The sequence below is a fragment of the Halichoeres trimaculatus genome, unplaced genomic scaffold, assembly GCF_033239565.1.
Source record: "Halichoeres trimaculatus isolate MK-OKI-2021-1 unplaced genomic scaffold, fHalTri1.1 fHalTri1_scaffold_6, whole genome shotgun sequence".
Classification (NCBI taxonomy): Eukaryota; Metazoa; Chordata; class Actinopteri; order Labriformes; family Labridae; genus Halichoeres; species Halichoeres trimaculatus.
This window is the reverse complement of record NW_027437184.1, coordinates 14,615,432-14,629,180: the sequence shown is the minus strand read 5'-3', so window position 1 is coordinate 14,629,180 and position 13,749 is coordinate 14,615,432. Positions and strand designations below refer to the sequence as shown.

General features: G+C 39.1%; 2 protein-coding genes across 10 annotated transcripts in view; one reads left to right on the top strand and one right to left on the bottom strand.

Moving 5' to 3' along the window:
* npas2 (neuronal PAS domain protein 2) overlaps nt 1–4,745 on the top strand; it is a 49,280-nt gene extending 44,535 nt beyond the window's left edge. For all 8 annotated transcript variants that reach the window (XM_074672789.1, XM_074672788.1, XM_074672794.1 and 5 more), the window contains one exon: nt 828–4,745. In XM_074672789.1, the coding sequence (XP_074528890.1) occupies nt 828–1,046 (219 nt within the window). In that variant the 3' untranslated portion in view covers nt 1,047–4,745. The remainder of the gene's footprint in view (nt 1–827) is intronic.
* Nucleotides 4,746–5,841: 1,096 nt separating this feature from the next.
* Nucleotides 5,842–11,907, bottom strand: radx (RPA1 related single stranded DNA binding protein). Of its 2 annotated transcripts, none has more exons than XM_074671459.1 (15): nt 10,878–11,907; nt 10,593–10,735; nt 10,306–10,498; nt 9,964–10,072; nt 8,697–8,797; nt 8,467–8,586; nt 8,272–8,367; nt 7,994–8,161; nt 7,416–7,573; nt 7,192–7,331; nt 7,015–7,062; nt 6,817–6,932; nt 6,501–6,740; nt 6,204–6,386; nt 5,842–6,116 (listed from the first exon to the last, which is right to left on the bottom strand). In XM_074671459.1, exons 1-15 carry the CDS (start codon nt 11,452–11,454, stop codon nt 5,980–5,982), a joined length of 2,529 nt encoding a protein of 842 aa, XP_074527560.1. In that variant the 5' UTR covers nt 11,455–11,907; the 3' UTR covers nt 5,842–5,979. The 2 variants fall into 2 exon arrangements, with proteins under 2 accessions (XP_074527560.1, XP_074527561.1); XM_074671460.1 differs by having other exon boundaries at nt 7,192–7,298.
* Between the last annotated feature and the right edge of the window lie 1,842 nt (nt 11,908–13,749).

The following is a 13,749-nucleotide window of genomic DNA, read 5'->3' as shown; positions in this document are numbered from 1 at the left end:
TCTTTTTCATTCAGATTTGATGGTAAGGCATCCAAAGGACTTTGGGGTCTGTTTTAAAAACCCTTATTTAAAGGGACTCTGAAGACTTCTAAGTGATCTTTAAAAAGTGTCCCTTCTAGTTGCTTTGTGTTTTTGCTCTTGCGCTGGCCACGGCAGATACCCACCTGATTGAAATCCACAGGTTGAAAATAAATAATCAGCAACAAAAAAAGTTATTAATGAATAATTTTTCTCAGATTCCCGATCTGGTCGGAAAGGGCTGGACTGATCTACAGCACATCTAAGTCTCTATGACAACACCACACTGGCTGACTGAGTTTAGCAGTGAGAAGAGAGATCTGTGTTTTTCTCTGCTCAAAACGATTTCTTGGTGGACACAGGAGCCTAACTCTCAGACAATAGAAGAGCTAAAGACAGGCTAAAGGCCAAAACACAAGCTAAAGGCTCATACAGGGGCTAAGCTTTATGGTAATGTTTATTCCAACCTACAGTCAGCAGTTATTCTGCAGTGGTCTGCTCAAACTTAACACTCACACACTCGCACAAAGACAGTTGTTTACTTGACTCTGTGTATTTGTCGAGGTAATAATAATGATAATAGATATAGTTTAAAACCATTGACTGAAGCTTATAGAAAACACAACTACTTAAGTGTAGTTTGGAAACAAAATCCTGAACCCAGAGCATGTTAATACCCAGAGGTCTCCCATTTCAGAGTTTAATATCTGTTGAAGTTGAGAATGTCCAAAGTTTATATTTCATGAACCTGAAAGAAGGAGCCTCCACCAGTCTGTGAGATTACATCTATTATCTCTTTTGATCCACAGATGACACAAGGACTGGTCCATGGTGGATCTACTCCAGCATTCTTACACACTGCTAACGTCCAACAGCAAAGCACTGTGGGATACATCCAGCAACAGCCGCAAACACAGCAAGTGCCACAAGCACAACAGCAACAGGCGCAACAGCAACAAAGGCAATACCAACATTCCCAAAACCAGAATGGCAGTGTTTCAGACTTCAGAAATATGCTGACTCGGTAGCGCTGTGGACTGTGTGAGAGCGTGGAGATCTCTCTGTCTCTCTCTGTGTTGTCTGTGTGTAAGCAGCAGCATGTCGAGGCATTTGGAATCAAACTTGATGTCACGTTCAGCAGCGGGGACGCTCGATGGGAGGAAATAGCTTCTAGTGACCTTATTTTTAATGTGAAGCTAGCTGCCCGTGCAGAAGAAGCCAGGGCTGAAAACCACAAGCTGAGGCTGCAAGATCCGAGGACAGTGTGAGGACCAGGTCTTCGTACACCAGCCCCTGTCGTACTGAGACATCAGAGGTTGGAGCTGCAGGATCAAGTGGATCATCAAAGTTCTCTAGAAGATGCTACTTTTCACCTAACAAGATTCTAAGTGTCTGTTTGCACTTTATACCACCCCCTACCTATAAGTACAATATTTATTTTTGCCCATTTATTAATCTTAGTTTTATGACTAAACACAACAGTGAGATTATTTTTCAAACCTACCGCCTGACAAACCGTATCAGAATACCTGATTTATAGCACCAGTGAAAACAGCTCCTCTCATGATGGGATTTATCCACCGGAAAACACAATCACATCAACTTTCATCTAAATCTGCAGCTTGCATTTTGTCACTGAGTCAGTGGTGATATTCGTTGGTGTTTTTCATGAAGAGAGGGGCTGTATCCTGAAACGTGACCACCATCTTTAAATTCAGGTTTGTTAAGAATTTCTCTGTCGCGTGCAACACCGAGAAGCTGCAGGGAGGAGGTAATCTTCAGCAGTTATTTGAAAGGTCTATCTAGATTTTTAAAGCCTCAATCTTTTAAAGGACTGAAGAAGTGAAGCTCTGAAGTCCTGCTTTCAGGTGCTTGTGATGAGCTCTGCAGGAGTCGTACGGAGATAAACAAGCAAACAAAGGGGGGAAATATTTGTGCCTTTAACCGTGGTTTGTACACGGTGTGGTTTGATGGTTTTGTCTGATTACGGCTTTAAAAATCCAGCTCAGGTCCATTTGGAATACAAAGTTCTATTTTCATAGGTCATAATTTATTCTTTTCAGCATCAGATTATAAAAAAAAGACATCTAGATTTGTAATGAGTAAATTACAAATATTTATTGGATGCTTCTTGCAACCTTTACATTAGTAAGTTCTGTAAAAACAGTAACATGATTTAAACATTTAGAGAAACCCTTATTAAATCATTTCATGTTTATTTATTTTATAATAGTTGAAAAACAGATATATGGGATTAAGAGACTAGTTTTATACACACAAAAAGATTTTATCTATTCACTAAGGCTTAAGTATCTCAACTCACAAACTCGGGAGAGTTTTGTTTTTCAAGATGCAGTTCTCCAACATGAAAGATTCTACTGCCTGGATATTTCTCACCAGTGTTATCCTTGTTTTCCCACTCTGGTCATTCTTTTAGTTCCTGTGTTTGATTCGCCAAGAAGTCATGAATTCATGACCTTATGATCAGTTCAGTGCTCCCAACTATGAATGTCATAAAAAGTGCAAGCAAATTTTAAGATACCCACTACTTGAGTAAAAATAAAACATTCAGCTGTGTGTAACAAAAAAATAGTTTAAAGTGTGAAACTCTCCCATTTTTAGTTGTTACAATCTTTTTTCATAATGAAACTATTTAATGACAATCTCTAAACTCCATCAGATTGTTTGATGAGATGCTGTTATATGTTGGCTTAGGAGCAAAGATTTCTGGGAAATGTAAAGAAGCTGATCAACTCCTGCAGCTGCACTTTTGTTTCACACTGATTATGAGAACAAGCAGAAGTTAACACACACCTTATGCCTCCTGTTTTATGCATCTTTGTACACGGTGCTGTACGTGCTGTGATGGTGCTGATTGTTGCAGGAGTCTGGTTAGCAGTTGAATGATACCAGGAGGTAAGCACACAAAACTAAGATAGACAGTTTAAGAACATACACAAACATCCCTTTTTCTTAATGACAATCAGACAACTTGTGACTGTCCTGAAACTGTGCCAGAGTCTGACTTTATAATCTCTATTGATGATGAATTTTCGGTTGTTTCCCAGATAGCTGAGCAGGAAAAACTGTTTCTTGAAACTGACACTGTGGAACTCATACTACACTTTATTAAACAAAAAGCCACGTCAGCTGTTCACGGCCACGTCACAGCCCCTTTTTTTGAAACTGGTGCTGCTCACGGTGGACGATGAGACCTGGCTTTCAGACAAACTTTCACCATGAACGTTCAGTGCCGTTTTACACTTTCCTATGTGCAATGTCGATTTGAAAAGAAGAATGTTAATTTATACAGTTTTAAATGTTTCAGAACAGATGTACGATGTATATAGAGGTGTATAATAAGCCATTGTACCATGTAAATTATATGGAAGTATTTTTTTAATGAAATGTCCTAACATTCCTTCAGATGTTGATATCAGCAGTATCTTTTATAAGGTACAACCAGTGATTTCGAAGATTTCACAGGACTTTGTCTGCATTTCTGAAACATGATAAACACGGGAACTCTGTTGTGAAAGACTCATACATTCACTTTGATCATGAAAAGAAGATTAAATGAAGAATTTAAATTCTTACGTCCTTGTTGAGCAGAATTTCAGACACAGCAAGAGCTTACATGTGGGTGTGGTCGCTGCTAGATAAGTCTGGTCTATTCTCTTTTTCATTTCATTGGGTTTCAGTTTTAGATTTTAATAAAAAGTGCAATTGTACATCATCATCAATATATTATATTAAGTCAGCTAAAGGAAAAGTCAGTTTCCTTTTATGTGTTTCTCCACATCTACGCTCTGAATAGCAGCAGTAAAGTCAGATCGGTTCAGCCAGCAACTCAGAGGTGCCATAGATGACTATATTTTTACTTTATATATTATACATAACTTTATAGACGAAATCCAAAACCTTTCAGTTAGTTGCAGTAAATCTTGACATTAAGAAATGTTTGCATCATTAAACATTACCCACCTTAGATTGCAGTCCATGTTTGTCTACACAACCTGCTTTCATTCTGTTATTTTGCCTTGAAAAGGTGGCTGAGGGAGATTCTGCTCATTAAACTCTTGTTGAGATCACTTGTGCGTTGTGTTCTAGTTGTGCGTGAAGTCCTAAATTATTTAGTTTTGGACAAATCCCCTTGTTCTCCACCAGATGTTTGGATGTAACACAGTTTCTTTTATGTGTGTATTGTTGTAAATAATCAACCTGCTCCGCCTGTACTGTTTTCCTTTGTAGTTGCTGCAATTTTTTTTCCTTCTTCCGTTCATCTTTCAGAAAGCTTTCCTTCTTGTTTTTCTTCCTCTTTGTCTTCCCCTTCTCCTTCTTCTTCTTCTTCTTCTTCTCCTTCTTCTTCTTCTCTTTCTTCTTCTTCATTGGGTTTTCATTGAGTGTCACTGTTTTTGAAGGCATGTGATTTGATTCACATCTAACTTGTGTTTTTCTGATTTGTACAAAATATTGACTGACACCTTAACTGAGCGTGCGCAGTCAGATCAATGCTTTCTGTGTGAGACTTAACCAGGATCTGAACAAAAACAAACCTGGTTCACAGCCATTTCTGCCGTTTCAGTGCAGAAACAAACATTGAATATATTGTAAAATAGAATGTAAAAAAAATTGTTTGGACTCTATAGTTGTTTATTTTATATGTCTAATAGATTACATATGTACGTTACATGATTTTAAAATTAAAGTAATTTTGTAACAGATAATGAAGTGTCTTATTAGAGGAGGTGAGGCTTTTTTTGCGTTGGAGTTGGTGTTGCACAGTCACTTGTATGGCTTGTTTTCTTTCTGTATTTACCATCAAAATAAGCTTTAAAAATATCGTTAACATTGTTTTAAAAGAAATTAACAAATTAAGTTTACATCCTAAAATATCTTGATATTAATTATGTTATATTGAATTATTTATAAATCAACCTGGATATTGTGAAATATTTGAAAATAAATATTTTTAAACATATGTATTGTTATTCTGAGCAAACTGTTTACATAGGAACTATTTATGTGCCAGATTGTTTCTCAATTATTTGGTCATCATGCAAAAAAAAAAAAAAAAACTTTTCAAAAGTTTTTCTGTTGTGATCCTGAACAGTTACTATCTAGATCATGCATGTCTTTGTGGTCAGATTTAGTTTTAGACGCCACTTTGTGTTCTCCAGTGAACACTAGGGGGAGCCGCTGTGATTCACTGACTGTCAGATCTTCACTTATTTATCTAAAATCATCCCAAAATGAACATGGGAATGAGTCGATTGAGGCAACAATTTCCCAATGAAACAGGATAAATTGTGTAATGCGCACCCAACAGACACTTGATCTAAGCCCTTTTTTAAAAAAAATATTATTTAACCAGACTGATCCCATTGAGATTAAAAAACTCTTTTTCAAAGGAGACCTGGCCAAGATAGGCAGCAGCAAAAGCACCAAGATACAATCAGAAAACACAAAAAGAGACAAAGCACAGTCAACAAAACATAAGATTATGGGTTCAAATCAAGGGGCCTTTCTAGGAATCACTTGTACAAACAGCCAAGCTAAAACATTGACATATTATAGAACGGGCCTCCATGTCTTTCATTTTAGATTTAAAAACATTTAAGGACGCCAGCTTTTTGAGCCTAAAGTCATTCTGCAGCTGGTTTCAGCCAGGGTGCAGAGAACCCGAAAGCCTTTTTCCCAATTTCTGTCCAAGCGTTTGAGATATCAATCCTGTTACACACACCGCAAACAACAGAAGAGCTTGTTTTCTGTATTTATTGGAAAAAATAAAAACATTTTATAAAGCTTTTTATTACATTTGCTACATGGTTAAAAAAAGATAATCACACATTTAAAATCATCAAGGTTTGTTCTAAAATATTCTACACAACATAATGAATGCATACTGATTAAAGCTAATAAATACTCCTACAGAGCTGGATTCTTGCCCTCCTCTCCTCCTTAGTTAGGACAAACCTCTGTCACTCTGTACACCTTGCTGATGAAAACCTCGACCTGATCTCCACCCAGATGACAGAGGTCTAAAACACACACAACATGTGTGTCCTCCAGTTCACTGGCAGTCACCAGCACCTCCTCTGCAGCACAAAAACATTCACATTGTCAAAAAACACAATGCTACACATAAATAACAAAACAGTTTTCTTAACCAGTGTGCTTTCTACCTGGCTGAGGATGAGTCACTTCACTGTGGTTTGCAGAGTCGATGAGGGGACAGAGGAAACCTGACGAAAGGCAGGACAGCATTGTGTTTCCATGAGGATCCTGAGGGAGGCCGACAGCTCGCGGCTCCTCTGAGCTCACCACAGGGAAAAACGCAGCATCAACAGCTATCTGCTGGTTTATTCCTGACATAGAAGATTAAAGAAAAGATTTAGAAACTAGTTTTTACTTTAAACATATTATAGTTATCTCTAATAAAGCAGCAAGCTGTTCTGATGCACAGGTTTGACAGTAAAGACCTAAAATAGTAACTTGGTAGTATCCTGAACAAGCCACAGGTTGGATGGGGCCAGCGTTGTTCTCAGGTGTCCACCGTGTTGGCTGAAGGTTACTCTGCTGCAGGAGGACATCCTTATCATCAAACGTGAACCTCTGAGAGATGCTGTCCTGGTACAGACCCCCTTGACACAAATGCTCCACCACTTCTTCTTGTTGTTTTGACCAGCACCTGCTTTCCCACGAGGGCACATCTGAGTTCGCTGGTGGAAACAAACACATCAGGGAGTTTGAACATGTCAGGTACACTGAATTTAACCTGTGGTTTCAGTTATGTACCTTGATCTTTATTTTGCAGGCGTGGGTGGGTTTCCAAATCTTGAACTTCAGGATCAGAGTTGCTTTCTTCCTCCAGCTCTTGTTGTTTTTCCTCTGTGTTTTTATTGTGAGCTCTCCTAAAACATCAAACAAAGTCATAACAAAGGGGTTTCGTTTTGTTTTTACTGTGATTAACACTACAAGGCAAATCTTCAGTACCTTTTTTCTGGCACGCAGTCACGATTCAAGGAGGACTGCGCGACTTCCCTAAAAAACATGTCGACAAATTCCTTTTAACTCATGAATCAGTGGCTGGTTTTTGAGAGTAATGTGCTCTTACCAGCTATTAAAGCACACACACACGAAATGTAAAATCAGTCAGGAGTCTCATCATACCTCATCTCATTTCCTCTTTTTCTTCTTGCAGAGGTTTGCCCTGCAGGAGTAGATGCTAAAGGGGTCACCAAAGTCTGCTCAGGCGCGGAGGGATGACTGTGTGTGTCCTGCTCACAAACATCAGAGGAAACACCCAGAACCTGCAGGAAATCATTTAAATAAACCACTAGCCATAGATTTTTACTCATACTGCAAAGATGTTTCCAAACAGTGTTTCTTTTTACCTCATTGTCATCTTTCCTTTTGGCCTCAGTGGATTTCAGGTGTTTCATGTAGCGTACTGCTGCGACCTGACCCTGAATCGCAACTTTCTTGTGTTCCCTGTACTGCAGGTTCTCTAACTCTTTCTTCAAGTCAGCTGCAGCAACAAGAGGAGCTTGAGCTAAAGATAGGGCAAGGATTTTGAAATAAACAGTTATTTCATCCAAATCATACTGTTGATCTTTCCTAAATCAAAGAAACGGGCTCTTTTAGGTCAACTCTTGTGTTTAAATTTCCTTCTTGTTAAATTTCAAGGAGTAGCTTTTGTATTCACATACAGGCAGAGGAGGATTTATCTGGACTGTACAGAACAAATCTGCTGGAGAAAACTGACCCAAATTTGATTTGATTCCTGCCACCCACAAGAGAACTCAGTGGATCTCATTGTGCTTCAGTACTAGAGGAGTTCATAACTGCATAACAAAAGCTGAGGCTAATCAGTGCTTTCTGAAATTAATCTGTGCCACATTTACAGCCAAACAGCCCACACTCAGATATGAGATTATGTCTGTAAAACAACATACAATTTATTTTGTCTCACCTGAGGTATCCACCAATGACTGTGTGTATTTCTGTGGAGGATGAGGGTAGCAGTAATGACCGCCCACAGCTGTCTTATCCAGGACAACATTATCCTTCAGAGTTTTGGTCCATGTGATGAAGCTTTTAACTTTGGGGTCACTCACGTACGGCTGACCTTTGTGGTAGCCTGTAGTGGAAACAGAGTGTTGGTTAAGTTTCACCTGCGATGGCATATATGGTTTCCTCATACATGTATTATATCAGATGCTACGAGTTTCTACGAGTTTTCAAGCTAACCTGTGATGAACGTCTCTGTCTCAAAGCTGCTGGTGAGGTACAGCAAAGAGCCCTCCACTTGACACACTCTCATTTGGGTGCACACCAGGTACGTCACTGAGGAATACATGATGATGATGTACTAATGGTAAGAGAGTCAAAAAACTTCCAGGTACGGCATACGTCCTCACACAAGTGCAGACACACTTGACTTACTGGGGCATATTTGACTGAAAATTTCTGGTTGGGAAGAGGAAAAAATCTCCAGGATGAAAGGTTGCTCAGATGTTCCATCAATGCCATGAATCCAGCGATACGTCCAGTATTTTTCTGAACCTTGGAGGTGAACACAGTCAGTATTCAAAAGCTTCAGATTATCACCTAATATCCTTTTTTTTCCCCCAAGATATTTCTGGATTACATTTGGAAATAATGACATTTCTTACCCTTATTATTCTTACTCTTAACTCTTTCCACCCGACCAACAAATGTTACCAAGCAAATGACATCACATGCTGAGTTGTTAGACAATTTCTCCAACTCTGATCTGTAAGATATGACACAAATCATGATATTAAAGCAAATGCATGAGAACTATAGTCCTCTGACAGCATATAAAATAAAACACACAAAAAGCAAATAAGGATTTAAAAATAAAGCAAATACTAATAAAGCAAAAAGAGTTGCCATTATAAAGCAGAATGCAAATGATGCAGTTAAAGAGCAGGGAGATTTGAAAAGATGACTTTTAACGCAGTCTTGAATTCTTTTACAAGCCTATTATGCAAATGTCAGGGGGAATGAGTCACACATCTGAAGAAAACTCATAATGTTGTGGATTACACACAGTGATTGCATTCACAGATAATGATTTTGATCATAGAAACTTTGTGTGTGTGTGTGTGTGTGTGTGTGTTTAAGAATCAGAACAATAAATGTTGAGGCATGCAAACTTTTTGTATAAATAATGAGCAATAATGACCCTCTCAAAGGATAAGTTCGGTTTATACAGCTTTTACATTGTTTATAGAATAAAGTAGAAAAAAATACTCACTCAGAAGGCTTTCCTGATCCAAGCAGTGCTTCGGGAGATATTTAGATCCAAAATTGTGCAGCTGACGTCCATATAAAGGGATCCATCGGGGCATAGACAGCGCCGCTCCTAAAACTGCATTAATCATCCAAAAACTCATGTTTTTCACCCATATTCCATCATGGTCCGCTCCGGGTTAGTCCTCTGCGGCAGTCTGTGTCACTCCAGACAGCGCTGTGTGGCTGTTATTACCTCTGAACTGACGAAGACTTTGTTTACATTTGCCCCTCCGCGCATGCGCAGTACTTTCTGGAGAGCTGACTCCTTTCTTTGAGGGAGAAACGTAAACAAAGTCTTCGTCAGTTCAGAGGTCAGTACAGCCACACAGCGCTGTCTGGAGTGACGCAGACTGCAGCAGAGGACTAATCCGGAGCGGACCATGATGGAATACTGGTGAAAAACATGGGTTCTTGGACGATTAATGCAGTTTTAGGAGCGGTGCTGTCTATGCCCCGATGGATCCCATTATACGGACGTCCGCTACACGATTTTGGATCTAAATATCTCCTGAAGCACTGCTTGGATCAGGAAAGCCTTCTGGGTGAGTGTTTTGCTCTACTCCATTCTATAAACAATATAAAAGCTGTATAAACCGAACTTATCCTTTAAAGTGCCTTTACCTGGTGGCGAATTGGTAAGACACCTCAGGCAGTCCCCACTGAGGCAGTACACTTTTTGGTGAGACCACAGTTATGACTGAAGTTGGGTTTCGAGGGTTCAGGCAGATTTCTTAAAAAGATACACAGGAAGACACGTTACAGTATATCATAGAGTTTGATATAGAGCTGCTATAGAGCATATCAATATTTCATTTACTCAGTAAAACAAGTTTCTCATTACATGAGTGAATTACGTATTAGTAGTTGGAATAGACAATGCTATTTTAGGCAACACATAATAATACGGTCCAACCACTACATTACTTTGGACACAAAGCAAAGCAATGTAACAGCTGTACATACCAACAGAATGAAAGGTCTTCATTCTGTGATGATCCATTTGAGGGTGTGATCTCTTCGAATAACTCGGCTTCAATGAATAATTCTGCACATACAACACTGTGCCCACATTCAGCCTCTGGTAAAACTCTGGGCAGAGTTCGTTCCAAAGCACAAGAGACATGGTTCCACTCTGGTCAGCAACTTCAAAGTAAGCCTGAAAATGTCAAGGCATGAGGAAAAACAAGTGGAGCAGAGCACAAAGTATTTTAAAAAATATAACAAACAGATCCTTTTTGGGAAGTTCATACCTGATAGGGGTAATCAATCCTGAGCCCAGACTTCCCATAATAACGTAGTCTGGATTTGTGTATTATCTTCACTAGGAGAGGGAAAGGTTTCCAGTTGTTTCTAAAGGACGATTCAAGACCACTGAGGAGAGTAATCTTTGATACTGTGGAAAAAGAGGCAACATGGACAACGCAAGTACATGTATTTATACAAGTAAATAGACAAAATAATAAATGCAATAACTACCTCAAACAATCAAGTACTGTACATAGATTAGGATAGAGTTATCATAAAAAGTGCCTCACCATCCAACACGCTGTCAGATGAGGGTGACTCTGGGATCCAGATGTCTCCCTCTGGGTCGTCGTTGTTCCACAGAGACAAGTAATGTTTGCGGCTCACCTTAAGAGGAACATCACTTTGCAGTTCCACGCTCCTCTCCATCCCATGTTTGACCAACATGGGGATCGAACCAACATCTTTTACGCCCGAAAGAATAACAGACCTCTGCACACCACATTTGAGCGCTTCAATGGTGATGAACCCGTGTCCCAGCCTCCTCTCATTGTAAACAAACGAGCACTGTATTAGGCTTATGTCAGTCCCAGTCTTAAGGGTGTTTGATTGTACCAGGTGATTCAAGCTATGATGAAGAAAACATTTGGCTCGCCACACTCCGTCGGTCACCGTCACATCATAGTTGAAGCTGTCGGGTAGCTGCTCCTCACTCTGTTCACACAAATACTTTTGTACAGAAATAACAGCAACGGGAGCAGCCTCGTCACTCTGAAGTTTCAGACACTTCGCAGAGGATAACCGCTCCAAGATTGTCTGGAGGAAAGACGCGGTCACTACCGAAGAGGAAGAAGACTGATCCTCCATGGTGGTTAAATAAAACGATGCAGCTGTCACCAAGACATGTTGTGTTAGCTTGTTGTGCTAACTAAAGTTAACGTACTCCTGTCAGTTCTAGCATCACTTCCTATGTGCGCGTTTCATGACAAGATGTGAGTGGAAAATTAGATTTAAAAATATCTACTCTAGATCAAATAGTTAAACTATTAAAACTTAAATCTGGCGGTGTTATTAGAAAATTCGTTGAAAAGACAGTTAAACATTTCAAACAACGCGGGAGCTATTTGATTGCGTCACGAGCTGTGGGGAAAACACAAGCCGTTAGTGTCTCAAAGCGAGCCCAGAAAGAATCAACGATTAAGAAAACTGTGAATGTCTTACGAGCAAAATCTTTAGTCTAACTCGCAAACTGTCCGGACTCTGAAGCCAATATGTTCGGCAAATTATTATTTTCAAATTACGTCGGACCGCTCAGTTTATGATGACGTCATCACAAACGCGACGATACGTTTGTGGACCTTTGTATTCCGCTAAACAGGACTACATATACCTCAGAAAGATTAGAAAATTATAAGAATAAAATATATTTTTCTCCGTGGGCATTTTTATTTGTTACCGAAATATCAATATTAATAAGTGTAACATTTAGAACTAATTTGCTGAAATATAGTTTTATTTTTAACTTAAAAAGGCAATCAAATGAATGACATGGAAAAACAAAACAAACAAAAAACTCACCTGCACACAGGCACAGTCTTTTAATGTGTTATAGTCATTACTGAGTAATTTATTTAAATTTAGTTCAACCAGGAAGAGCTCACTGAGGTTGATATCTTACTTACAAGACTGTTCTGGCCAAGACCAGCAGCATAATATTATAACAAAGTTACAATAATTTAAAAACAAAATGTCAACAATACTGGATCATATAAGATAAAGTCATCTGTCACACCATCTTCAAACTGATGCATCTTCCCTCAACACCTTCAGTCTGCTTTTATTTTTATTTTTTTTTAATGAGACTAGCTCACTCAAACCAAAATTTTTCCACAGCAAATATCCAGGTAGAAGCTGGGTATACCTAAACTCATTATCCCTGTTTTAAGTTGCACTCTATGGACATATAGCACAAATGGAAGAGGGAAGCAAGGTTAGAATTGTCTTGTAAATAAGGACATTCCAGCAATTTAGTTCAAGGGTAGCCGGCATACACCAGCCAATACAAGCATGCAAGGAGTAGTGATGAGTTAGAGTTATTTAGAGACTTTAGTTTTGTGTTGAAACTCAAAGCTTCACGATATCCGGAGAACAAAAGATCTGGGATAAGAGGCTCTTAGACATGCAGATATAAACCATCATCATAATCAATCAAGGGCAATCCAAGATACAGACTTTTGGGTCATATGGGGATATTGACTCAAAGACTCCTACTGCCTTTACATTCTAAAAGATTTAAGCCTATGAAAGAAACTGAAGGAATTATATATTCTGCCACTTAGGGGAAGCAAAAACTTGGGTTTCATTGTAACTCATTCCAATATTAAATGTAATTCAAAGTGAGTTCTTGATTCATCCACATGGCTTTTATTTTATCAAAACAGCAGATTAGGTCACAGCTAAAAGTCTCAGTCACCGTGGGTCTCTATTTAGTCAGCAATGGAAGTAACTATTAACTTTGTGTTAAATTTTACAGATGGAAGCACAATTTGGCTGCATTCTCATATTAGGCATTTTAAGTATGGCATGCTGTGTTTTAACACTTTTTAATGCTTCAGCCCTTGCTAAATGTGTGCTAAATGAGGGAGTTTGTGTTGGTTGAGTGTGGTTTGACTCTTCACTGCACAAGAGTCAAATACATCTCCAACAGCTCATAAGGGACCTCTACTGTTCAGATGGAGTTATGGCATGTCAAACTTTTACAAACATTCAGCAAAAATTAGTTTTAAACTCAATGTGATCTTGAGTTAATCAATATATAGGCCTATGTGATGTTTCTGGTTTGGTTTGGTGGTTAGGCTATTTGTCACCTCCTCTCTCAGAGTCCAGAGTCTCCAGACTATCATGCATAGAGATTGGTTATCCTTTTCTAGTTCTCTCATAGCACGCTGTAGGTCTCTGATCTGGCCTTGTTGCTGGAGGATCAGAGTGTGGTTCTCCTTCTTCACTCTGTTATCTGAGGTTTCTTTGTAAAGGTTACAGAGAGCTTTCTCTCTGAACTCCATGAACTCTCTCTCCAGAACAGAAAGACCTCTTATAGTCTTCAGACTGTTGGAGATACTGGGTGAGGTCTCAGGTGATCCAGTCAATTTTCCAGTCCTTGGA

Excerpts from the sequence above, each read along its gene's own strand:
- radx (XM_074671459.1), bottom strand. The coding sequence starts at position 11,454 with ATGGAGGATCAGTCTTCTTCCTCTTCGGTAGTGACCGCGTCTTTCCTC. Across the intron at positions 8,587-8,696 it reads TAAGAGTAAGAATAATAAGG|GTTCAGAAAAATACTGGACG; the intron begins GTAAGAAATGTC and ends TTCACCTCCAAG. Across the intron at positions 8,162-8,271 it reads GACAGAGACGTTCATCACAG|GCTACCACAAAGGTCAGCCG; the intron begins GTTAGCTTGAAA and ends TTTCCACTACAG.